The sequence below is a fragment of the Elephantulus edwardii genome, unplaced genomic scaffold, assembly GCF_000299155.1.
Source record: "Elephantulus edwardii isolate Elephantulus edwardi_28Jun2011 unplaced genomic scaffold, EleEdw1.0 scaffold00270, whole genome shotgun sequence".
Taxonomy (NCBI): domain Eukaryota; kingdom Metazoa; phylum Chordata; class Mammalia; order Macroscelidea; family Macroscelididae; genus Elephantulus; species Elephantulus edwardii.
The window spans coordinates 741818-767884 of record NW_006400020.1 but is presented as its reverse complement, the minus strand read 5'-3'; the positions used below and the strand labels follow the sequence as shown (position 1 = coordinate 767884).

The window sequence follows — 26067 nt, the reverse complement described above, 5'->3', positions numbered from 1 at the left end:
GTTTATTAGCACATGCCAACAAAAATGTTAAGAGTTATTTAATAACAATGATAAGTAAAGGTTAAGCATGAATAAACCTCATTGTATGATTATGAGAATTAAAAGATGGCAAAGACTTGTAATTTCTCTCTCTGGAGTAAACATAGAAATGGATGTTTATATTAAGGATATAATTACTGTGTTTCATCTTTGAATCATTAATTTGGGATGTCACTTTCTAAAACATGTATGTGCAAGGTTTCGCATATGGGCCTGCTTAGAAGTTTTTCAAGGCAACAGAAGTTCATCCTGTGTTGGTAGAAGAATGATTACCCAGTTCATGAAAAATTCTCACAAACGCTAAATTGCATTTCAAATTGAAGAACTACATTTTCATTTTTACAAGCAAGCTATAATGCTTTATGAGCTAATAATTAGAAAAGATTTCACATGTATCGTTTTGGTTGCCAATTTGAAGTTAAAAGACGATTATTCCTTGTTAAGGCAAGGTTTTGACCTGTTTGGGAGTCACCGGGAGTTGTAGTCAACTCATCGATTCTCTGACGATAGCAAAGCAGGAATCCGCAGTGCCTCTGTGGTGCCAGGGTTATTTTCGCTTTTTGTCATGCTGACGCAATGCTTGCACTACTTCAGAAGAGCCTCTTACAGAGTGTGCTTGCTCCTAGGCGTGGCGTTTCTGACCCAGAAAATACAGCTCAGAGCCATGTTTCTGTCAAAAATACTGCACTGTGATGTCCCAGGGTCTTGCAGACCCTGCTCATGGAGAACATCCTAATTTGTTTGAGCCTGGAATTCTTTGTGAAATGAATAATTAGGTTTCTTTTCCATAGGAAGGGGTGACTATGATGCCACTTGAAGTTGATTCTCTCTGAAGGTTATCTAATTCTCATGAGAATTATTTCCATAACTTACAAAGAAACCAAATTTTAAAATTTATTGATTGATTTAAAAAGAAGATTCTTAATCTGACCTTGAAAAGCCAATTTTTCTCTTGGTAAGAGAAACTTCAAAGGGTAGCTGACATTTGATGGTCTATTTAGAGTTAAAAATTCATAAACTACAAACTGCCTTATGGAAAACAGATTGTAGTCTAAATTCTATTTTGCTTTCAAGAAAGCTGCTTCCTTGACTCGCTGCTCCTGGATTCCCCCCCCCCCCTTTTTATGGTTTCTGTGCCAAAACCAACGCCTTTGCTATATTCTTTGCCACTTGATTAAATCGTAGGAGGCAAAGAAAATGACACTACCGTGTTGGAGCAGGGTACCCTCTGAAGTCTTGTGTCTGACAGTCCCAGAACATGATGTCCTTTCCCTCCATCTATTTCCCCATTTCCCTTTATGCTAAAAGAGCACATTTTCTCAAAAGACCAGCTAAATACCTTCAAAATTTTATATACTTAAATGTGCATACTGGTATTTCTTCAAAGAGTAGCTGCCAGGGCAAGCTCCAAACAAGATGACTCTATATCTATATATATCCAACAAAACACTGTGACATCAGTGATTTTCCCAAATGGAGACTAGGCCTCCGTGGATATCTGTGCTGACACAAAATAATCTTCTATAATAAACAAAAAGCATGTCCATCAACTTGATCTTACAGCAACTAGATTTTAGAGACATAAATGTAAGTAGATATAAAAATTACAAAGTTATCTAGATAATTGTGCAAAATGGAAAACTACTTGCATTTACAATTTCGTGTTGCTATGAAATTGTCCTGCTGGCTATAGAGAATCTCGTTTTTGCCTGGGTCAAGCCAGCCATGGTCATATTCATAGCTCAAGAACTTGGTCTGGCAGATCTAGCTCTCCATCTGAGAACATCTAGCGTCATGTACTTCTCTGTTCCACCTCAGTTGACAAGGGGGCCCAGATGCCTCCATGACACGTAGTCAGAAAGTATTTGTAATTGCTGTTGTCCTTTTTATAAAAAAAAAAAAAATGTAAATTGAATGAGAAATGGTGTGTACATATTTTGTACATGACTGTATTTTGTATCAACTTAAGGAAAATAAAATCTTTTTAACTGTGAGTGTCCAGACGTTCTTGACGGTGTCAGTGAGGTGTGACTGGGTTGCCATGAGTTCTGACCTCCCCCTTTGCTAAGGGGTGGCTGCTCGTCAGAGCTGCTCCTCGGATGCCCCCTGAGGATTTGGTATCTATAGCTCTGTCTCCTGAGAGAGCGCCGGAGGATGAGAAAAACGAGTACAAATTAAACTTGTGTTCTATGCCTGGCTGCATGTAAGATAATAAAAGGGGCTAACAGGACGCAGAAACCTAAGAATCAAAGCAAAGCAACATTCTAAAGTACAGTTCCAACATCTATGAATCTAGTGGAAATGCATAGCATTAGTAGTCTTGGTGATGATCTAGGCTAAATGCTTCACAATTGACCAAAAGGTGGGGTGATTGTTGTGTTGCTGTGTACCACTGAGTCTGAGCTGACCCTCAGAGGCAGTTAATCATCACGCAGGAGGAGACTACCCATCCTTCACCCACAGAACAGCTGGTGGACTTTGAACAACATGCCTTTGGGTTTGCAGCACAGTGTAAATAATATACCATTAGTAGTTTTGGTAAAGGTCTAGATTAAATGTTGCACTACTGACCAAAAGGTACATAGTTCAAACCCATCCCTGGGGGAGTGTGAGGTGTCATGACTGTCTCTTCCCATAAAGATCCACAGCTTCAGAGATCTGATTACCTTAAGTCAATATGACTCCACTGCAGTGAGTTTCGTGTGGGGATTTTTCACTATTCGGAAGCTAAGAAAACCACCAAAACACTGACTCATAAGAATTGGGGGAAGGTGAATTTTGGTCATTAATATTACATTGTGATGCCCCAGGCAGGAATGAGTGAGTGTGTGTGTGTGTGTGTGTAAGAGAGAGAGAGAGAGATAGCACACTGCCTGTTATTCACCCCAGTGCCACATACCTGCCAAGTGCTCCCTCTCTCCAGCCTCAGAGCAGCAGTTTCAGCCCTGCATACTTTCTGGTGGATGAAGAACCCATGGCTCCATGGTGGTCACATGTAGGTATTCTATAAGCTGCATGCTGTTGTACAGCAAACTCCAACTCATAGCAGCCCTTAACCACAGACTGAAACCCTACCATATCCTGCACCTTCCTCACACTCTCCACCTCGCTCAAGGTAATTGTTACAGTCACTGTGTCATCCCTTTAGTTGAGAGCCTTCCTATTTTTGACTGACCCTTTGCTTTTCCCCAACATGATGTCTTTTTCCAAGGACTCGCCCCTCCTGACAACATGCTGAAAGCATGTGAGATGAAATGTCACCACCTTTGCCTCTATGGGACACCTTCCTTGCTGCTTCCAATACAGGTTTGCTTGTTCTTTTGGTAGACCATGCATGTTAAATATAGCAAAATCACTACCATAGGGTCTGTTCTGATTCTTGGTGACCAGCCACTGGGTTTCAGAAGCTGTAAATCTTTATAAAAGGAGACCGCTGTCTTTCTCCATTGGATTGGTTTGTGGATTCAAACTGCTGACCTTTTAATTATCAGCCCCAGGGCTCCTGGTTACATGCACCTACGTGATAAAATGAAAGTAAACATCAAAAATAAACTGAGTCTCAAATTTTAAAATACCTATGGACTGCAAGGAGAACAAACAAGTTCATCCTAAAGAGGGTGAGACCAGGCTGCTCCTTGGAGGCAAGGATTCTGAAGCTCGTCTGACATACTTTGGGCATGTTGCAAGGAAGGTCCAATCCCTGGAGAGAGATGTCATGCTTGGGAGCATGGAGGGACAGCGCAGGAGAGGAAGACCCTCAATGAGATGGATTGATTCAGTGACTGGGGTATTGGGGATAGGTGTGTCAGAAACAATAAGATTAGCACAGAATAAAGCAGGTTTTAGGGCTGTTGTACATAGGGTCACAATGAGCCGCAGGCGACTCAACAGCACATACTAACAACATGAAGGTTTGAAGTAATGGTCTGTTCTGGTGCTGCGACTCTGGATTCTCACTGCTATCCTGGCTGTTATTGGGCGCCGTGGTCAATTCTGACTAACAGCAAAGTCCTGTGGCAGAGGTGAGCAGTCCCATCGGCTTTTCTAGAATGTCTTCTTTAAAGGAGAAGATTGTCAGCATTCTTTCATAGATGGAGTTGTTGGGCAGATTACAATCACCAACCTTTTGGTAGTTAGCAGCCAAACATTTAACCAAGCTTTCACCACAGTGCGTTTCATTGCTCACATACATACATACCAGTAAGTTGAAACTCACTCTGAGTAACCTGAAAATCCGTGTGCAAGATTGCAAATTCGGGACAGAAGTGGCATTCACTGATCCTCCGTGTCCCTAAGTACTATTTCAAAGTCACCTGGTGGGACAACTGGAAGGTTGCACTACCCCGACCACATCCAGGTCTATGACCTACCTCTTAGACAGCCTGTGTTTCTAATTCAAACCTTATTATGGTGTGCAAACTGCGGTCCCTGAAATGATAATTTCAGAACAAAGATCTCTAGTCAAAGGTTAAGGGGGGGTGGGGGCGGGAATGAAGAAGTAGAAGAATTCCCTCTCCTAGAAGTAGATTCTAAATCCTATAAGACAAAACATTTCAGAGTTCTCCTCAAGGCGGTGAGCTGACCAAAGCTATATATGCACAGCAGAATTTCATATTCTGTAAAAGCCAAATGTCCAAACCCTTAAATGCATTTTTAGAATCATCTGGCAGGCGGACAAATGGGGCTTGGCAGTAGGCTGGGTTGTTGACAGTTTGGTTCTCACTCCTCCTCCCCAGCAACAAGGCTGATCCCATAGGGACGCCTCCGTGCTGGGTTGCATCTGCCCAGGGGAGCAAAGCCCAGTGCAACTCAGCAACAACTGTGTCTCCAAGGTAGCTCGAAGCCCAGGTCGCGGGTGGGCCCCTGTGTGTAAAAGTGGTGCCTTACTATACTGATGATACTATAGGTGCTGTTGAGTCAATTCCAACTCATACTGACCACAGATGACAGAGAAGACATGTCCCAGAGGTTCTCTCAGCTGTAATCTTTACTGACGTGGGTCACCTTCTCTCTCTCCCTCGGAGTCACGGTACTAGGAACTATAGCAATTCCTTTGAACACCTATGGCAGGTTCAAACTGCCAACATTCTGAGTTGCCACTGACAACTGTTGTACCCAAAGGGACACTTAATGCTACTGTGAATTTTGGAATCCAAAGTCTCAGATGCTAGACTTTGTTTTCTTTGACTTCTCATTTTAAAAAGAGATTCAAAGATTCCCAAAAATTTTTATGCCACCCTTCTGGTTCTGCATGGTTAAGTACTTCTTGGTAAAACATTTGGAGGTATTACTTTTAAAGAAGTTGAACCAACGAAACAAGATTAGACAAAGGGTAGAGAAGGAAGAGACTACAAGACATAATCAGTTATGGTAGCAAAGAATAGTATTTCTTCAACTCCAAGAGTAGGCCAATGCCTGGGGCTGCTATTATACTGGTTCCCAGAGAGCCTGGCGTTCTGCACTTCTGATAAACTGCCTATAATTGCCAGACTGCTGATCCATAGACCTTGCTTTAAGAAGGGAGTAAAGATAGCCTGCTTGGGTATCTGTGGATATGAGTAGCACAGCCAATCAGTAAAAATATCCCAAGTCGACAGAGACCAGGACACTCATGTTGGGAGGCCTGGCAGTCTAGTGAGTAGAGAGTTTCTCAGCTAACATAAAGGCAACGAATCTACCAGCAAATAAGAGGAATAAAGAGGAGAAATCTCCTCCTGTGCCATTTACAGCCGCTGAGGGCCAACTGTGAGTCTGCTTGGACTAGAGAGCACATAACAATCAGCTAAGCATATAACCATCCGAACCTCCTGGGACTCCAGGGAAGAATAAACAAAAAAACCCTGCTGTCATCGAGTTGATTCCAACCCATAGCAACTCTGTTAAGTAGTAGAGCTGCCCCTAGGGACTCCTGAGCCTGAAAATCTTCACAAAGCCGACTGTCACATCTTCTGAGGAGCTGCTGTAAATTTGAAACGCTGACCTTTTACTTAACAGCAAGGACTCAATTACTGCACCAGAAGGGCTCATTGGTAATAATAAAGTTGTTGTTGTGTGCTATCAAGTTGTCTACAACTCACAGGCATAGTTCAACAGATCTGAACCTTGCCCTATCCTGCACCATACACGCCCGACCCCAATGTTAAGTCATTGTGTCAATTCATCTCACTGAGGTTCATCCTCTTTCCAACTGGCCCCTTCTGACAACATATCCAAACGATGAGAGATGAACTTTCACTATCCTTGCACTTCCTCCAGAGAGACTTGTTTGTCCTTTTGGCAGGCCACGAGCGATTCCCTACTCTTCTCCAACACTACAGTTGAAAGGCATTGATTCTTCTTCATTTATCCTTATCCACTGACCAACTTTCAAATGCATAGGAAGGATTTGAAAAGACCATGGGTTTAATCAGGTACACCTTAGTCTTTAAGGTGATTTGTTACTCTTTAGCACCTTAAGGAGTTCCTGGCCAGGAGATTTCCCCAATACAACATGTTTCTTGATTTCTTAAATGCAACTATAAGGGGTGCTGATTGACAATTCAAGTAAAATAAAACAATTGACAACTAGGGGAGCTCTGGTGGCCTAGTGGCAAGAAGCTGCACTGCAATCCCAGAGGCGCACGGTTCGAATCCACCAGATGCTCTGCCGGGGAAGGAGGGACAATCTCCTCCTGTACCAGTCAGATCTGATTTGATGGTATACACAAACACAAATAATAAAATAAAAATAAAGTTTTTTTAAAAAAATGCTTAAAAAAAAAAACAACTCCAAACAGTTGACAACTATAGAGTCACCGTGGGAATTCAGTTGGTGTCTGTAAATCTCTCCACTGTGCCAAAGAACAATGCCATCAGTCTCCTGATTCAGAATACGGTCTTCTTAATTACTGGCTATGCATCAGAGAGCTGGACAATGACTAAGAATGACAGAAGAATGGATGCCTTGGAGTTGTGGTGCTGGAGAAGAGTACTGAACATACCATGGACCACCAAGAGAACAAACAGGACTATCCTAGAGTGGATGAAACCAAACTACTCCTTGGAAGCAAGGATTTTGACCTCTGTTTCACATAATTTGTGCACATAGCCAGGAGGGACCAATCCTTGGAGAAGGACATCATGCTTAGAAGGGTGGAGGGACAGCATAGGAGAGAAAGACCCTGGATGAGACGGATTGACACAGTAACTGGGGTAACAGTGAGACTGGCTCAGAGCTCTTGTGCATAGGGTCACTATGAATTGCAGATGATTTGATGGCACATAACACCATCACCACCACAATGAATCCTCAAAATTGTCACACAGTGGTAGTGTCAGGAATGGTATTCTATTATTATCAACACTGAGTCAAAAATCTTGCTATTCTGAAGTCTAGCAAGACAGTTTGAATTCCTGAAAAAGAAAAAAAATTGTATTTCCTAGTTTCCTTTCCCCCACCATCACCTTCCTCACGCTCGAATGCCCTGTTTGTGTTTGTGAAAAGCACAGTGCTCCTTTAGAACTTTAAGCTCAAGTTAGTGATAATAGAATGAATAAAATTTCATGGAAACACCCATCCCTTCTGGAGGAAATGATACTGTTAATATTTTTTTGGTAAATCACTGGTGTGCCCCTTTCTCAGAAAGAGTAGTGTTTTCTTTTAATTCCTTCTCTCCCCAAAGCAAGGCAAGCTCCTTTATTTCTCTCCCAAATATTTTGGGACATCCAGATCTGTTCATATAAGTACACAGAATTAATTGTCTCAATGGGCAGCTGCCCAATGTGAAAATGTCAAGTCCAATGCAATGGAGAAGAACCAACCTTGGACTGATTTCTGGGTCACTTGCTGTTCTGAAATTGCCATCCAGGGGTGTATTTTTAGAACCACCAAAAATGAGGTCCACCCTGGGGAGGGGAGTTGCTCTGATTTTGGCAAGCTCCTAATTAGCATATTAACTCTCACAAGCAAGTGGCCACAGCTGAAGCTGCAAAGTGCTTGGGGTCCCCTTCACTCTCTCACCAACCTCATTACTATGGTCAATGAAGGTCTCATGACTTAGAAGGTACCCAGCCCTCAACATAGCTAAAGCTTTGAAAGTCAAATGATTTCACAGCCTCACTGCTCCTTATAACAGATCCCCTTCCCCTGATAACCGCACAAACTCAGAAACTACAGGTCTTGCCAAACCATCTGACATGAACTTGAGAGTCCTTGAGCTTGCTTCACAAACATCTGTGCTCCCACGAATGTCCAGGCACGAAAGGTCAAGAGACTCAATTTTAATGACAAGCCTCTGGCAATGGCAGGTCAGGCCTGCTGGGACCTCGAGGCAGCACTTACCACTGACCTTGACCCTCCAGAACTGTAGCCCTTTCTGGCCCAGTGGGAAATGGGGTTATTTCTGACCCTGCTCTTTCGTCTCTTTTTCTTCTAATCCTCACGAAAAGGTGACTCTGAAAAACAAAAAAAAATTAATGAGATTTAGTGTTTGGCTCCATCTGAATTGTGTGTACTTTTAATTCCTAATTTAAGTGTCTTGGGAAGTTCAATGCCAGTAGGCGCTGAAGTAGTAATTATAGATTGTATCCAACTCCCATGAGATTAGGCCCAGGAAAATCAGCTTTTAGAAGATCTGAAGGCCATGTGATTGTGCACGATGCCAAACATCCAGCCACCCTGAGACAGAAATCTGATATCTGAACTCATTTTCTTGGTGCTCTATATAACTCAGGGAGCTCTGGTGGCCTAGTGGCAAGAAGCCGCACTGCAATCCTGAAGGCACACAGTTCAAGGCCACCAGCTGCTCTGTGGGAGAAGGATGGGCAATCTCTTACCATGCGATTAACTGCCTCTGAAAACCCACCAGAGGGTCAGCTATGGATGGGTTGGTTCCAAATAGACAGTACACAACAACAACATACATAACTCAGCAATATTTTTGTTATGTGCTGCTGAGTTGAAAGACTCATAGCTGATTCACCTGTGGGTTTTCAGGGGCTTTAAATCGCATGGGAGAAGATTGCCTATTTCCCTCCCACCAAGGTGAATTTGAACTATGTGCCTTCGGATTGGTAGCATAGACCTCCTAACTATGTGATACACATGGCATTGTCTTTGAAAGGAAAAATACCACCACCGTCAGGATTAGCGGCACCATGGGAGTGCCTGTCCCCGTGCTGCGGGGGTCACTTCTCCCAGAACTTGTTGTTTATCATAGTATCTCACACAGCACAAGCAGAGGGCTTTAGAGATGCACCAGAGCCTCCTTGGATACTCAAATCCGTGCTTGACTTGGTGTAAGCGACAGTTCCCCTACTTCTCGGCTAGAACCAGCTCCCCCGCCAAACAAGGAAACAGAGACCTCATCCTTTACTGGGCTTTGCTGTCATGAACTGAAGCCAATCGACTGCCTTACATAAAGTAGATTCAAGGTGATGACCAATGTGTTAGAGTAGAACTGTATTCCCAGGCTTGTTCCATGGCTGATGTGTTGGAAAGAGGTACTTTTCCTTGGAGGTGCCTCTGATGGGTGAAGTTCACCAACTTTTGGGTTAGTGGTCAAGTGCCCACTAAGCAGTCTCATTCCAATTTGCTCTAGTGCCTAGGTATGAGTTAACAGCTAGTTCTATATCCCATCACCTTTAAAAGAGAGAAGACAAGTTACTTTCGCTAAACCTTCATTTTTCATGTTGTCATTGTTGTTATGTTCTGTCAAGTAAAAAAAAATAAAAAAATAAGACCTCATCCATAGTTACTTTCCAAGGAGGAAGGTCGGCCTGTCTTGCCATTTGGGACATAACTTTCTAATAAATCTATTTTTATATCTTAAAAAATAATCAGGGGTGTATAGCTGTTGTATTGCTGTTGTTAGGTATCACTGCGTCGATTACAGCTCATTGTAATCCAAAGGAGGAAGGTCGGCCTGTCTTGCCATTTGGGACATAACTTTCTAATAAATCTATTTTTATATCTTAAAAAAAAATCAGGGGTGTATAGCTGTTGTATTGCTGTTGTTAGGTATCACTGCGTCGATTACAGCTCATTGTAATCCAGTCAACAGTAGAATCAAACTCTGCCCTATCCTGTGCTAGCCTCACAACCTCTGCCATGCTTAAGCCTACTGCTGAAGTGAATGTGTCCTCGCCCACAGATCCTCTGCTTTTCTTAGCCTGGTGTCTTTTTTTCCGAGGACAGATGCTCCTGACCACATGCCCAAAGTGTCTGTGTTGTGTTTCATCACCCAAGCCTCTAAAGAGCACCCTACTTGTATTTCCTCCACAATTTGCTTGTTTTTTATACAGTTCATGATGTATTTCATATTATTCACCAATGCCTCTGTTCAAAAGCATCAATTCTTGGCTCTTCCTCATTCATTTTCATATCATTTTCAGCAATAGGAAAAAATACTATGGCTTGGGTCAGGCACACCTTAGTCTTTTAACTGACATCCTTACTCCTCAGCACTTTAAAGAGATCCTTCAGAACAGCAGATGTCCTGAATGCAGCACATCTTTTGATTTCTTACTGCTGCTTCCATGGTGTCAACTGTGGAATCACCTAAAATAAAATAATTGACAATGTCAATCTTTTTTCAGTCTGTTATGATGTTGCCTGTTGGTCCAGTTGTGAGAAGTTTGGGGGTTTTATTTTTTAATTATTATTGTAATGGAAGTTTACTAAAAGGTTGGGTTTTCATTCACTCATTGTTGCACATTTTCCTTCCTCCCTCTTCCTTCCCCTTCCCCGAGTCCATTTTGCAGTGCACCTTTTGTTCCATATTGTTGTCATACACATAAGGCCTAATCATATATTCTTTATAGAAAGTTCTAATTTCTTCCAATGCAGTGTTCGTTATCTATAGATTTTTGTTTTCTTGATGTTGAGGTGTGATCTATATTGAAGACTGTAATCTCTGACATTCTTGAGTAAGTGCTTCAAATGTTCAATTTCTACGAGCAAGGTTACATCACCTGTGTAACATTGGTTGTTGATGAGTTTTCCTCCAGTCCAGATACTACTCTGATCCAGATGCCATATTCTTTATCATATAGTATAGCTTCTTGAGTGATTTGTTTATCAGATAGATTGAATATATATGGTGAAAGGATACAATCCTGATTACTGCATATCCTGCTTTAAACCACTCTATATCCCCTTTTTTCTTGCTCTGTGTACAAGGTTTGAATGAGTTCAGTCAAGTGCTCTGGAATCCCTACTCTTCTCAGTGTTAGCTGCAATTTATTATGATCCACATAGGCAAATCCCTTTGTATAGTCAATGAAACACAGGTAAACATTTTTTCTCTCTTATTATCTACCTTCAGCCAAGATCCGCTCACAAGCAGCAATTATATCCTTCATTCCACATCCTCTTCTGAATGCAGCTTGAATTTTTGGCAGTTGCCTGTCAAATTTTTTTTCCTCCCTGTGTCTTTATTTATTAAGACTCCAACAGCCCGTGTTCCTCTAATCATCCATGAAGTTCAGAGCAGAGAAGCCTCACACGCTTCTCCCAGGCCCTGGGGCTCCACAGGAGGGAAACGTGGCACATGCTGACTGCTCCTGTGGGAGGGCAGAGCTTCAGAGACCCAAGTGTGTGCACAGCCAGCGTGTTCATGAAGATCTGACTGCACCTCCACCTCTGACAATGTGTGCATGTTCTTAGGATAGAGCAGGAGCCACTTCTGGGCCTTAAAGGTACAGTAAGACTCCACACCCTGCTTGAAGGGCACACACTGGTCCTCCTGGTCCAGCACCAAGAGCGGCTGAGTCTTACCTGAGAGATGTACTTGATGATGACTGGATCAGCATCTGGGCCCACACACTGACAGGCAGGCAGTTCTGTAAGGGAAGCCAGGCTCCATCACATACCAATCAGGGATTTCAGGGGAGCCCATCATAGAGGCGATGTTGATCACTGGGTTCTGGGCCACACGGGCACAGCAGATCTCTGGGTATTGACCAATCAGGTGTGAGGAGAGGACGCTACCATGGGAACCACCCATAAGGACCATGAGGCTCACATTGAAGTGCTCCTCCTGGAGGATTCGCTTCACTGAGAACTGGACGTCCTTTCCATCCTGGTGGTCCATGTTGCCTGGGAAGGAGAGAATGCTGTCCTGGCCGAAGCTCTTGGAGCCCTGATAGTTCACCAGCACCACTAAAAAGCCTATCTTACAGAGCAGGGCCCAGAACAAGATCCAGGCAGCAACAAAGGATGAATGACAGTCTCCACAGGGCATGATCACAGTGGGGACCCTGGTCTTATCTTGTCTGTAGAAGGATCGCTTCAAAGTCAAGTCTGGAATAGTGCACGTGCTCTTGCTCTGGGGGTGGCTGCAGGACCTGGATGCCTGAGTGAGTGTCAGGGACAGGCTCAGCCGCCCCCAGAGACAACCAAACCACAGATTGTTTTTGCCTGCAGGAGGCAGGAACCCAACTTTCAGATGTAGGGGTTGGCTGGGTGTGCAGAACTGTGCCACGATAAGGTTATGGTCAATTGTGAAAAGTTTCCCACTTCCAGCTGGCTCTACAGTGGTCAGAGAAGTCACGCTGCCCATCTGGGTGTCCATGATGAAGAGGTCTGGGGAGCTGTGCTGTGCTGAGTCAAAGACTGTTTTCTGGTTGTCAGCCAACCAGTATCCCCGAGGCAGCAGCGTTCAGTATATCCCAGAGAAGTCCTCTCCCAGCTGCCAAGGCACGATGTCTACCACTACCAAAGTGACCTTGATGTACCAGTCATACAGACACAGCTGGCAACACTGGTGATGCATTTCAGGCATCTTAAAAACAAATTTCAGTACTTGACCTTTCCAGAGTGCTTAAGAGTAAGGATAGCAGTCTAGTGACTAAGGTGCCCCTGATCCAGGCTACAGTCTTCACAATTACTCGCTACTTAGCAGAGAGCTGGACAATGACCAAGAACAACAGAATAATTGATGTCTTTGAGTTGTGGTGTTAGAGAAGAGTATTGAACACACCAAGAGGTCTTTCCTGGATAGGGTGAAACAAATCTGCTCCTTGGAGACAGTTACATACTCTATCTCATTTCTTTGGGTATGTAGCTAGGAGGGACCAGTCCTTGGGTCCTTGGGAGAAAGATATCATGCTTAGAAGGGTGGAAAGACAGCACAGGGAAAGGAGATCTCAGATGAGATGGATTGACATAATAATTGAGGGGTAGGGGTGTCAAAAACAGTGAGACTGGCTCAGGATAGAGTAGGGTTCCCAGTTTTTGTGCATATGGTCACTATAAGTTGCAGGCGACTCAATGACACATAATAACAGCAACTTGTGTATGAGTAATATTAATGATATTTTTCATTAATTTTTGCACTTTCCTGGATCACCTTTTTTTTCTTCTAGAATGGTAACAAATGTGGATTTTTTTTTTTTTTAGAATGGTAACAAATGTGGATCTCTTTCAGTTGGCCAAGTAGCTGTCTTCCAAACATCTTGGCAAAGGCTAGTGACCACGTCCAGGGCTGCGCTGTATCTGCTTAAATGTCTCAGTTGGTATCCCACCAATTCCTGGTGCCTTATTTTTCTGCCAATGCCTTCAGTGCAGTTTGAGCTTCTTCCTTCATTACTATTGGTTCTTGTTCTTAAGGCATTTCCAAAAATGGCGCAGCATTGACCAATTCTTTTTGATACAGTAACTCTGTATTCCTTTGATCTCTTTTGATGCTCTAAGCATACAGTATTCTGCATCAGTATTGTAAACTTGAAAGGGTAGAGCATTTGACTGCAGTGTTATAAACTTGAGGCTTACATCTTTCTATTTTCTTCTGCTTCAGAAATTCTGAGCATGTTCTACACTTATGGTTTTCTCACCTCAGGTCTTTTCACCTTTCATCATTCTTTGACTTCTTTAGCTTTCCTTTGAAATCTTCTGTCAGATCTTATTTAGTCATTTTTTACTTGTTCTTTAGACGTTCAAGAGCACATTTCAGAGCATTTTCTGACATCCATTTTGGTCTTTACTTTCTTTCCTGTCTTTTAAAGGATCTTTTTAAATATTTATTCATGGATAATGTCCTTGATGTCAATCCACAACATATCTGGTGTTCAGTCATTAGTATTGAAGGCATCAACTCTATTCAGAAGATGACTTGTAAATTAAGGTGGATTTAACTCAAGGCTGTGTTTTAGCTCTTTTGGACTTAATCTGAGCTCACACGTGAGTCTTTCATGGTCTGTTCCACAGTCAGCTCATGGCCTTGTTTTGACTATTGCCACTAAACTTTTGCCACCATTCATATATAGTCAAACTGATCCCTGTTTAATCTATCAGGAGAATTCCATATGTATAGTTGTTATTACATGTCTTTTTAAAAAAGTATGTGCAAGAAATTAATCAACTATACAAAATTCTATGATGCAATGTCCAGCCTCATTTCTGTTACACAGGCCATATCGTTTGCATTCCAATCACCAATGCAAACATTAGAAGAAATTATCAATATTTTTGTCTTTATTGGTCAGTGTGTATTATTGAATACTAGTTGTATTAATCTTCAGAATATTGGTGTTGTTATTGTTATGTCCAGTTACCTGTGACTCATAGCAACCTGATGTACAACAGCTCTGAACCCTGCTCTATCCTTTGCCAATCTCATAGTCTCCAATAGACCTAATCCCATTTCTCCAGTCACTGAGTCAATCCAGCTCATCCTGGGTCTTCCACTCCTGCACTGTCCCTCCACCATTCTGAGCATGATGTCCTTCTCCAAGGACTGGTACCTCCTGTCCACATGCCCAAAGTATATGAGAAAGAGTTTCAAAATCCTCACCTCCATGGAGCAGTTTGGTTTCATCGTCTCCAGTACTGAATTGTTTGTTTTCCTGGCAGTCCGCAGTATGTTCAACAATCTTCTCCAGCATTAGAACTCAAAGGTATCAATTCTTCTTCTGTAATACTTAGTCATTGTCTAGTTATATGATGCATAGCAAGTAACTGAGAAGACCTAGACCATGGCCTAGATCAGGTGCACCTTACTCTCCAGACTGACATCATTGCTCTTTAGTACTTTGGAGAGGTCCCTGACAGCAGACTTTCCCAATGCAATCTTTTGATTTCCTGACTGCTCATGCCAAGGGTGTTGACTGTGGAACCAAGCAAGCAGAAGTTGTTAACAATCTCAATCACTTCTCTGTCTATCATGAACTTCCTTGTGTATGTATGGATATTATGACTGATAGTATTGTTCTTCAGGATGTTTAAATGTTCTTTTTGACATGTTATTGTTAGCTGGAATCAAGTCAACCCTCATCTTATGGTCTCATGCAGAACAGAAAACAGTACTTTGTCCTGCCCCTAACCCATGATCAACCAAGTGTGGATTAACATTGTGATTCATAGTTTTCATTGGCTGATATTAAGGAAGCAGGTCCCTAGAGCTTTTCCTCTTAATCCAGAAGCTTCACTCAAACAGGACGACAGTAACACTCAAGCCTCTGGTGACAAACAGGTGATGGCTATGTATGAGATGCACTGACTGAGAATTGAACCCTGGACACTTGAATGGAATGCAAGAATTCTACCACTGAACCTTACAAAACTTGTTATGCGATAGACACTATCTTAAGGTGCTTTATATAAATTCATTCGTTTACTTCTCATTTCTCCTTCATGAGATGGGAACTATTTCTATCCCCATTTGCAAAACAAAGAAAATCAGCTACGGATAGGTTAAGAAAACAGCTCAAAGGTACATACACAGCCAGTAAGTATAAATCCAAGAAGACTGTGGTGGCAATTGAATTAGCTGGACTCAGGGCTTAGTATACAGCACAGCACACAATCAAGTTGTTGATTGCCTTCAAGTCGAATATGACTTATAGCGACTCCATAAACAAAAGGCCTGAAGCCCCTCTACAACCATCGACATTTCTCAAAGTTCAGAGTTTCCGGAGGCATATTATTTAGGAAGTGGATGCAGCTACTTCTTCCAAACACAATCAAGAGTATGCGTTAAACAGGATTCTGGTTAAAACCTTGGTGCCTATTTCTGTGGGTTAATCTTAAATAAAGCTTATCTCCCTATCAGAAAAGTCCAAACACTTGTTCTCTCTGATTCAATGTCAAATTATGACCCACATTCTTTACACACCTTTAGTGAAGTTTGTTACCATGATCCCTACTAATCCCAACAAACAAGGTGGGCAAACATCTCCTGTGAAGGGCAAATATTATTTTAGGCTTTACACACACACACACACACACACACACACACACACACACACACTGAGATATTGAAAGAAAAAAACATGGAACATTTTCCCTTTCAAATATAGTACATCTAGAGATTATCTAATGTTCATTAAAAGGAATTTCGTTAATGAAAGATAACTGTTGTTTTTGTCAACTTAGAATGTTGTTGTTAGGTGCCATCGAGTCGAGGATGACTCATAGTGACCCTATGAACATCAGACATGAACCCTATCCTACCTTGCGCAGTCCGCATCATCTCTGACACACTTGAGGTCCTAACTGCAGTAATTATGTAAACCATCTTGTTGAGGGTCTTCCTCTCTTGGGTTGACCTTTCCAAGCTTGTTGTCCATCTCAAGGAGTATATGAGACAAAAGTTTGTCATCCTTGCCTCCAGGGAGCATTCTCTGGTGCACTTTTCCCAAGATACATCTGCTTTTTCTTTCGGCAGTCCATGTGCTATTCAGGGAGGTCTGATGGTGGAAGGGTAAGGAATTGTGCTGTCAACCCAAAAGCACGTAGTTAGAATTTGCCAGCTGCTCCACAGGAGAAAGATGAATAATCTCTTCCCATACAATTAATTGCCTCTAAAAACTCGCTGAAAGGTCAGCTACCAGACAGCCTAAAAAAAAAAAAAAAAAAGACAGCCTCAACTCGATGTTATACAACAAGAACATGGGATATACAGCATTTTTCTCCAATTGTTGTTGTGTGCCATCGAGTCACCTGTGACTCATAGCGGCCCTATGTACAACAACCCTAAACCCTGCTCTATCCTGTGTCAATCTCACTGTCTCTGACACACTCACTCTGATTACCCCAGTCACTGAATCAATCCACCTCTTAGAGGGTCTTCCTCTCTTGTGCTATTCCTCCACCCTCCCAAGCATGATGTCCCTCTTCAAGGACCGGTCAACATGTCCAAAGTATGTCAGATGAAGCTTCAGAATCCTTGCTTCCAAGGATGCCTCTGAGGAGCAGCCTGGTTTAACCCTCTCCAGGTTGAACCTATTCGTTTTCTTAGAAGTCCATGGTATATTCTATACTCTTCTCCAGCACCACAGCTCAAAGGCATCAATTACCTATCATCCTTAATCATTATTTAGCTCTCTGACGCATAGCAAGTGATTGCAAAGACCATGGACTGTATCAGACACACCTAAATGTCCAGAGTGACATCATTGCTCTTTCAGTACTTTGGAGAGGTCTCTGATAGCAGACTTTCCCAATGAAATTTATCTTTTGATTTCCTGGCTGCTGCTGCCAAGAGTGTTGACTCTGGAGCCAAACAAACTAAAGCTGTTAATTGTCTCAATATCTTCACCATGCATCATGATGCTTCCAATTGGCCCAGTGGTGAAAAATCTGTTTTCTTGATATTGAGCCTCAATCCATATTGAAGCAAGTACTTCAGGTCCTCCTGTTTCAGCGAGCAGGCCAGGGTTGTGTCATCTGCATAACACAGACTGTTGATGAATCTTCCTCCAATCCTGATGCCACATTTCTCATACAGCTCAGCCTCCTGGATGATCTGGTCTGCGTATAGACTGACAAGCCACATCCCTGGCGTACACCCTTCCCAATTTTGAACCATGCGGTGTTTTCTTGCTCTGTTCTGTAGACTGCCTCCTGGTCCAAGTATAGGTTTTGCATTAGCACGATTAAGTATCCTGGAATTTCCATTCCTCTTAGAATAAGCCACAGTTTGTTGTGATCCACACAGTCAAATACCTTTGCATAATCAATGAAACACAGATAGACATTCCTCTAGTACTCTCTTTCAGCCAAAATCCATCTAACATTAGCTACAATCTCTCTAGTACCATGACCCCCATATAAATCCAGCCTGAACTTCTGGCAGTTCTTTTGATGTGCTGTTCCAGTATTTTTGGATAATCTTCAGCAGAATCATGCTTGCATAAGATATTAATATTGTTCAATAATTTCCACACTCTGTTGGATTAACTATCACAGGTCATAGGCATCAATTATTTTCCGTCATCCTTGTTCACTGTCCTGCTCTCAGATGCGTGGAAAGTGATTGAAAAGACCTTGGCCTAAACTAAGCCCACCTTAAACTGATGTCTTCAAACTGGCATCATTGTTTCTCAGTAATTTGGAGAGGTCCCTGACAGCAGCCTTGCTTAACGTAATATGTCTTCTGATCTCCTGACTGCTGGTACCAAGGGTGTTGATGGTACATTCAAATTGAATGAAATAATTGGTAATTTCAACATTTTTGCCAACTCTCATGATGTTGCTTATCAATCCAGTGGTGAGGATTTTTGTCTTTTCTATGTTGAGAAGAGTCTTCAGTACATACTGAAGGCTGTAGTCTTTGATCTGCCATAAGCGTTTCCTCTTCACTTTCAGCAAGCAAGGTTGTGTCATCTGCATAACACATGTTGTTGTCTTCCTCCAATTCTAATGCCACGTTCTTCTTCATAGAGTGCACCTTTTCAAATTATTTGCTTGTCATGTAGAATAGGTAAGGACAGTGGATACAACCTGATGCACACCTTTCCTGATTTTAAACTATGCAGTGTTCCCTTGCTATGTTCATATAACAGCTTCTTGGTCTAGGTATAGATTCTGTATAAGCATAATTAATTGTTCTGGGATTTCCATTCTTCTTAATGTTGTCCTTGTTATGTGCCATTGAGTCACTTGTTACTCATAGCGACCCTTTGTACAACAGCCCTGAACCTGCTCTATCCTGTGTCTCTGACACACCTATCCTCACTACCCCAGTCACTGAATCCATCCATCTCATTGATGGTCTCCCTCTCTCCATCTCTCCACCCAAACATGATGTCCCTCTCCAAGGACCAGTCGCTCCTTGCAAGATTCCCAAAGTATGTCAGATGAAGCCTCAAAATTCTTGCCTCAAAGGAGCAGCCTGGGATCACCCTCTCTAGGATGAACCTTTTTGTTCTTCCAGCAGTCCATGGTATCTTCAACACTCTTCTCCAGAACCACAACTCAAAGGCATCAATTCTTTATCATCCCCAGTCATTGTCCTGCTCTTTAGCATACAGCAAGCAATTGCAAAGACCACGGCCTGGATAAGGTACACCTTAGTCTGTAGACTGACATCATTGCTCTTCAGTATTCCAGAGAGGTCCCTGACAGCCAACTTTCCCAATACAATTTGTCTCTTGATTTCCTGGCAGCTGGTACAAAGAGTGTTGATTGTGGAGCCAAACAAACTGAATCTGTTAACAATCTCAATCTTTTCACCATCCATAATGATGTTGCCTATTGGTTCAGTGGTGATAATCTTTGTCATCTTGATATTGAGCCTCAATCCATACTGAAGGCTGCAGTCCTTGATCTTCTGCAGCAATCGCTTCAAGTCCTCCTCAGTTTCAGCAAGTAGGATTGTGTCATCAACATAATGCAGGTTTTTGATGAATCATCCTCCAATCCTGATGTTAGTCATAAAATAATACATTGAATTTGCTTTAAAAAGTAAAAGGATTTCTTTTAGCTCTGTTTCAAACCTTTTTCTTGTGTGCATAAAAGGGCTGAGCATCAGTACGTCTCTGATTACCTTTATTTTCTCCTTTTTCCTTTGGACTCTGATGACTTCTCTTCCATCTCCCCATCGCACATACACCTTTAAAAAAAAGCGCCTTCCTCTGCTGCCTCTGAGTCTTTCCCAATCTAATTCTGCCAATAAACCTCATCCAAGACTTCAGTTTGTCCCATTCTATTTCCACGAAAATGCCACCTCTGTTTATTTTTTTAAACAACATTCAGGTCATTTATACATCCCCTTACTCCATCCCAACGTTCAGAAGTGCTTACTCTGTTTCCTCAGCCCCAAGTTTCTTCCCAGTTTTATTTACCATCATCTTTCTATTTCCTCTGATGTCCCCCTCAAATTATTCCTCACCTTCCCGCCTATACGGAGCTCTGGTGGTACAGTCCATAGAGAGTCACACAACTAAGACAAGAGCAGGGCCTCTTTGGTAGTTGAAATCCACCAGCCGTTCCACAGGAGAAAGCTGGGCAATCTCTTCCCATTCGATTTAAGGCCTCTGAAGACGAAGTGAAGGGTGGTCGGCTATGAGTTAGTTCCAACTCAACAGCTATGTGTATGGACTTTCCCAGCTATAAACCAAGGTTCATGCCTTAGCTAAGGCCTACCACTCTCTGGGAAATGACTTCCTTAATTCCCATTATAAAGATTCACCCATTACAACCTTTAAAACATCAACACTGTCACAAAGCCATCTACCATCCCTACTTGGGTCCCACACTTGCTTTGTCCATTTCCCCGGCATGTGACTCTACTTTTCTAATGGCAAGAACCACATTTTATTTTCTATTAGATTATTTGTGTATATGGTTTAATATCACCACTGAAAGCAGTCTATTCATTCTCAAAGTACGATAAGAAACAGATTTAAGTTAAAACACCAAATTTATTGCATAATATTGAACTATTTGCACACACATAGAAAATAAACATTTCATATAACTGTATATCTTTTTTTTAAATCTTGTATTATAAAGACTGAAAAACTACCAATTTAGCAATTGGAATAAGTTTACAAAACAAAAAGAGAAAGCAAAAATCTATAATCCTTCATTGAGATTTGTTGCTGTATCATGGTTCATAAATACTTCATTTTATATAAATAAGTCTTTTCTCTAGTTACTAGGAATTTAAAATTAGGCTGACATGGGTTCTTTGATCATGTAGAATTTTCTTATCCCATGATGAAGAAAGTCAAGCATGTCATTATTATAGAGATACATATATTTTGATTTAACCACAATCCCCCCCAAGTCCCACTGTAAACAAACAATTCAAATCTGATAAACAAAAGTCCCATATTAAAGAATAGTCTTAAGTCTTAGCAATTAGGGAAGAGGAACCAAAAAAAAACTGAATAGAAATTTTTCAATTTAAATAGAAATTAAAAAAAAAAAATAGACAGCATGCATCCACTAGGAGGAGGTGAAGGTGTATTGGTCAAGGAGCAAAGAACAGGATGAAGCAAGGAGAGGAAATTAAAGGAATGGAGGAAAGAGAATAGGAAGGAAAAAATGAGAGATGGAAAAAAAATTAGTGTGAGCTACAAACTTACAGGGAAAGTGACAAGAAATTTACTCTTTTCCTTGTAGAAGAGAGTATTTTTTTAAAATAATCAATTGTCTCCAAAAGTGAGATAACAGACAGGGGGGCAGACTTGTCACTTTACCTCACTGTCTAAGGGGCACAGCTGAGTAACAAAATCGGGCTGAGCCATTATTCTAAACTGCTTGGCATGTTTTTAAGGAGGTCCAGGAACTAGGCACCGGCATAGAAAGACTTTGTGTTTCTCAAGAACTTTTGTTTTGTTTTGGAAAAAGCAGGGTGTGTTCATAAAGGCTCTTATAAATTCTTCAAAGTTCAGTCAAAATAATGGACTCAGATGTGGGCTTTTGGACTTGGGAGTTTCTGAAATGGTCCTTGGCTCCTTTGGGTTAAGAGAATAGGGTGCCACAAAGCCAGGCCATTTCCAGGGGGCCAGAGAGGAGTTTGCATGCACAGGGAGAAGGGACAGATGGGTCAAAATCACCCTTGCAGAGGAATGAGAAGTGAAGAGGAGGCTAGGGAAGCATGGTGAGGAAAGATGAGGAGAGCTTAAGGAACCACTGCCACGTGATGCAGCAGGGTGCAACGGATTTACAGGTGCAAGAACACTGGCAGTTGGTTAAAAACCAAAAAAGAACTCCAAGACAAGAGTTAATGATCTGCCCCATCCTCCACCCCAACTTTGCCAATAAAGCTGTCTTACTGCTTACAATCCTAAAAACCACATCAACCAGGCTCAGGATTTAAAAGTCCCAACACACTTATACAATAAAAAAATAGAAATCACTCCCCATGATTTTTTTTATATAGGCCTCAATGTGGACAATGAGGGAAGAAGGGAAATGGGGCAAGCTGGGGAACCTAGGCCAAACTAAACCCTTCGTAGTTGTCAAGGGCCTGTGTCAGCCGAGCACGCAGGATTTCTTTGCTGCTGTACTTGGGAAGGTCAAGAAGGTTGTAGCAAGTGTGAGCCACCGGCAAGTACTCTTCCCCGCTGGCTGTGGACTGGATAACAATCTGCAGGCTCGCCATGCCGTAGATGGGGATCCTATCGCTGCCTGTCAGGAACACTGGAGACAGACAGAAAGCGTTAACAGTCAAGAAATGAGAGGTGTTCTCAGCTGTCCCTCTGAGAACATACGGGAACGCATGACACCTTGTGGCTCATGTGAGAAGTACAGTTACTTTAGTCATACCCAACCAAATAATGCCCACAGCGTTCTCATATCAAAAATGCCTCCAATCAGCTTTTTCTGTCATAAATTTTACAAGCCTTCAAAGCTTTGTTTTATGAAATCCATAATGAAAGGAATTACTGGCAGAAATAAAAAGGAACTGACCTCAGAGGAACTAAAAAGACTTTAAGGTCCTTCTCCCCTCAAGTGTCTGATGCTTAAACCATCAAACTGAATTTCCAAGTAGGGGCCTGTTTTGTGCTCCTTCCCTATCTCTCCATATACATAAACCAGAAGAGCTGTCACTGATATTATAGAATTCTTGTGACATGCACTGTAACTCTGCAAATGAGTTGGGTTTTGGGGGGTTGGTTGGTGTTTTTTTTTTTTTAATTTTTATTTTATTTTATTATTTTTGTGTGCGTGTACCGTCAAATCAGATCTGACTGGTACAGGAGGAGATTGTCCCTCCTTCCCCGGCAGAGCACCTGGTGGATTCGAACCGTGAGCCTCTGGGATTGTAGTTGCAGCTCCTTGCCACTAGGCCACCAGAGCTCCCCTCGGTTGGTGGTGTTTTTTTTTTTAAAAAAATCCGTTTGTTTTCTAGTGTTAGATAAGGGTTTTCATAGTTGAATTGCTGGAAATTACCACAATGAAATCATTAGTTACAGAGCACTTTCTAATAGTATGCCACTATCAGAGACTGCCATGTGTGAACATTCTTGCCCAAATCTCTAGAGTCAGTAAAAATGTCCATAAATCTAACAATCACTGGATTGGGTGTGGGGGCAGGGGGTGTTCAAAAGCTAGATTTCTAGGGAATCCCTAGGGAGCTGTGGTGGCCTAGTAGTAAGGATCTCTAATTGCAACCCAAAGACACATGGCCCAAATCCACTAGATGGTCCACAATGGACAATCTCCTCTCATAGATTTATTCTTTTGAAAACTTCCTTGAGAGTCAGCTAAGAGTCAGTTCTAACTCGATGGCACACAACAACAACAACAACACGAAGGGAAATCCCTACATGTAGCTTCTGACACACAGCAATGTCTTAGATTTCATTAGGAAAACAAACAAACAAAACCAACAAAAACCAAACATATACTTAATTACTCTCTATTATCAAAAAAGTTGAACCAAAATCACATGTGAGATTAAAATGTGAACAAATACCAGCTGGAGACTACTGATACATACAGAGAAATTTTTTCTTCTTTTCCAGTGGAAACTCATGAAACGTTTCCCAAAATAGTCTCACAGTGGGATGTGTGGCTGAGTAATCACCCTTGTAGATGGCAGTCTATCAAGAAAAAAAAAAACCACAACACAATCAGCAGCTTAGAGAAAAAGAAAAATATTAATAGAGCTTGAAGAATATTAGTATTTGTATTAAAGACAAAGAAATTTGAAACAAAACTCAGGGGTTCTCCACATCACCCTAAGGTTGAGAACACCTGGAAAGAAACTGGCTCTGGGCTGCCTCCCACAGAGCTCGGCTTTCCCAGTCAGGAGGCACCTTGTGCTGCACTTACCTCTTCCAGTTCCTCCCAGTTGTAGTTGCTGTTTCCCACCATCATGGCCCTCAGCTCTGAAGGCTGGAAGAGTTCGAGGACTTTGCCACCACACACTTTGAGGAAACCGCTTGAGAAGGCTGTGTACCACTCGTGGACTGAGACTTGGAAGATATAATTCACGTAAGCATCCACAAACTCTTGCCTGCCAGAAGACCGGAGAAAGAGAGTATATTTAGCCCAAAGTCTGACTGAGTTGAGGAAATTCTTGTATATTAGTATAAGCCGTTTTATACTATTACTGTTATTATAAACTTTTTCATGTTAAAAGAGACTGTGGGAGCTGGGAAGAAAAAAAAAGGGCATGTCTCACACCAGGAAGCATCTTAAAAAACCACAATGAATCTCTACTCTGAGCTCCCTGCCCACACCCTAGGATTCCATCGAGGTGCCAAGGAGACAGCGTAGGCCATATAGAAGAGGAAAAAATCAGGTAGACAGAGCATACCTGAGACTGTCCTCAAGGTTTATCTGAGGAGTCCCAGTTAAGGTTCTATTTCAAATTGTTTAAAAACAAAGAAAAGGCTTTCCTTGTTTAATATAATGTCTAAAATAGTGATCAGAGGCTACTTTACAACTCCTCATAAACAATAAGACCAATCCATCTCAGACATTTCTCTCTCTCATAATTCTTAGAAAATAACAACTTCTGGAAAGAATAGTCTCAAACATGGCTCTGTCTTATCATGATTCATAATAAGACTGTTGCAAATTAAGATACCACTGAACTATCATTTGTACCCCTGACCCTAGCATACATTGAAAAGTCAATTTTTTTTTTCAATGCTGGTGAGGCTGGAGGCCTCACTCACAACTGGATATTCCCCCCTATGAACTGCAGGAACCTTGGACAGCAAGTTGGAATGTCAACTGGGAGTAGAGACTGAAGTACTGAGGTGAGCAAGGTGTCATATTCAGAAAAGCAGAAATTGTGAGTACCCTTTTGACAAACTGGGCTACTGCAAAGTGAGTCACCCAGAGCACATGAGCACAAAAGAAAAGTACAGACTGGTCACTGTGACAATTCTCTGTAACATAGTGAAACTAGAGTTTAAAAGAGCCTACATAAAAATATGAAAATAAAGTTCATTGCTGGTGAGTGGATTCTGGCTCAGCCCTATAAAACAGAGTGGAATTTCCCCAAAAGTTTCCAAGGCTGTAAATTTTTACAGGAACAGACTGTCACATTTTTCTCCCAAGTAAGGGCTGATAGAAACTGCCCATATTTCCTTTGGCAGACATGTGCTTTAACCTGAGTGCCACAAGGGATCCTCTTCAAAGGGCACCAGTGGCACTTTGCTAAGGATAAACAGGGATTCAAATTAATAGGAGCCTAGATAAAGAAAAGGGAGCTTATTGTTGTTGCTGCTGATGGGTGCCATCGTGTCGAGTACGATTCGGAGCGACATTATGAACAGCACATGTGAACCCTGCCATATCCTGGGCCATATTCACACTTCTTGAAACACTAGAGGTTACTGTGGCAGTCACTGTGGCAATCCACATGACTGAGGGTCTTCTTCATTATGCCAGCCTTTTACCTTTCCAAGCATGCTGTCCGTCTCCAAGGAAGAGCCTCTCCTAGCAACATTCTCGTAGAATGTGAGGCAACACTGTGATACTCCTAGCAAGATGCCCGAAGTATGTGAGATGATTCTGGTGGCTTATTGGTAAGGAATTGCACTGCCAACATAAAGGTACATGTTTCCAATCCACCAGCTGCTACATGGGAGAAAAACGAGCAATCTTCTCCTGCATGATGAATTGCCTCTGAAAACTCATTAGAGAGTCAGCTACAGGTCAGTTCTGATCCCATTCTGCACAACAATTGATAATGAAAGGTTAATAACAGTGGAACGAATAAAGTATGTTGTTGTTGTTGTTATGGGCTGTTGAGTTACTTGTGACTCATAGCGACCCTATGTACAACAGCCCTAAACCCTGCTCTATCCTGTGCCAATCGCACTGCCTCTGACACACCCATCCCGATTACCCCAGTC

The 26067-nt window shown here is 42.0% G+C and overlaps 1 protein-coding gene and 1 pseudogene across 2 annotated transcripts in view; both read right to left on the bottom strand.

Moving 5' to 3' along the window:
* Positions 1-11598: 11598 nt before the first annotated feature.
* LOC102870363 lies at positions 11599-12800 on the bottom strand (annotated as a pseudogene).
* Positions 12801-20638: 7838 nt separating this feature from the next.
* The window catches only part of HERC3 (HECT and RLD domain containing E3 ubiquitin protein ligase 3), a 158203-nt gene continuing 152774 nt past the window's right edge, over positions 20639-26067 (bottom strand). For both annotated transcript variants that reach the window (XM_006900006.1, XM_006900007.1), the window contains 3 exons: positions 24029-24212; positions 23694-23796; positions 20639-22390 (listed from right to left, as the gene is read on the bottom strand). In XM_006900006.1, the coding sequence (XP_006900068.1) occupies positions 22182-22390; positions 23694-23796; positions 24029-24212 (496 nt within the window). In that variant the 3' untranslated portion in view covers positions 20639-22181. The remainder of the gene's footprint in view (positions 22391-23693; positions 23797-24028; positions 24213-26067) is intronic.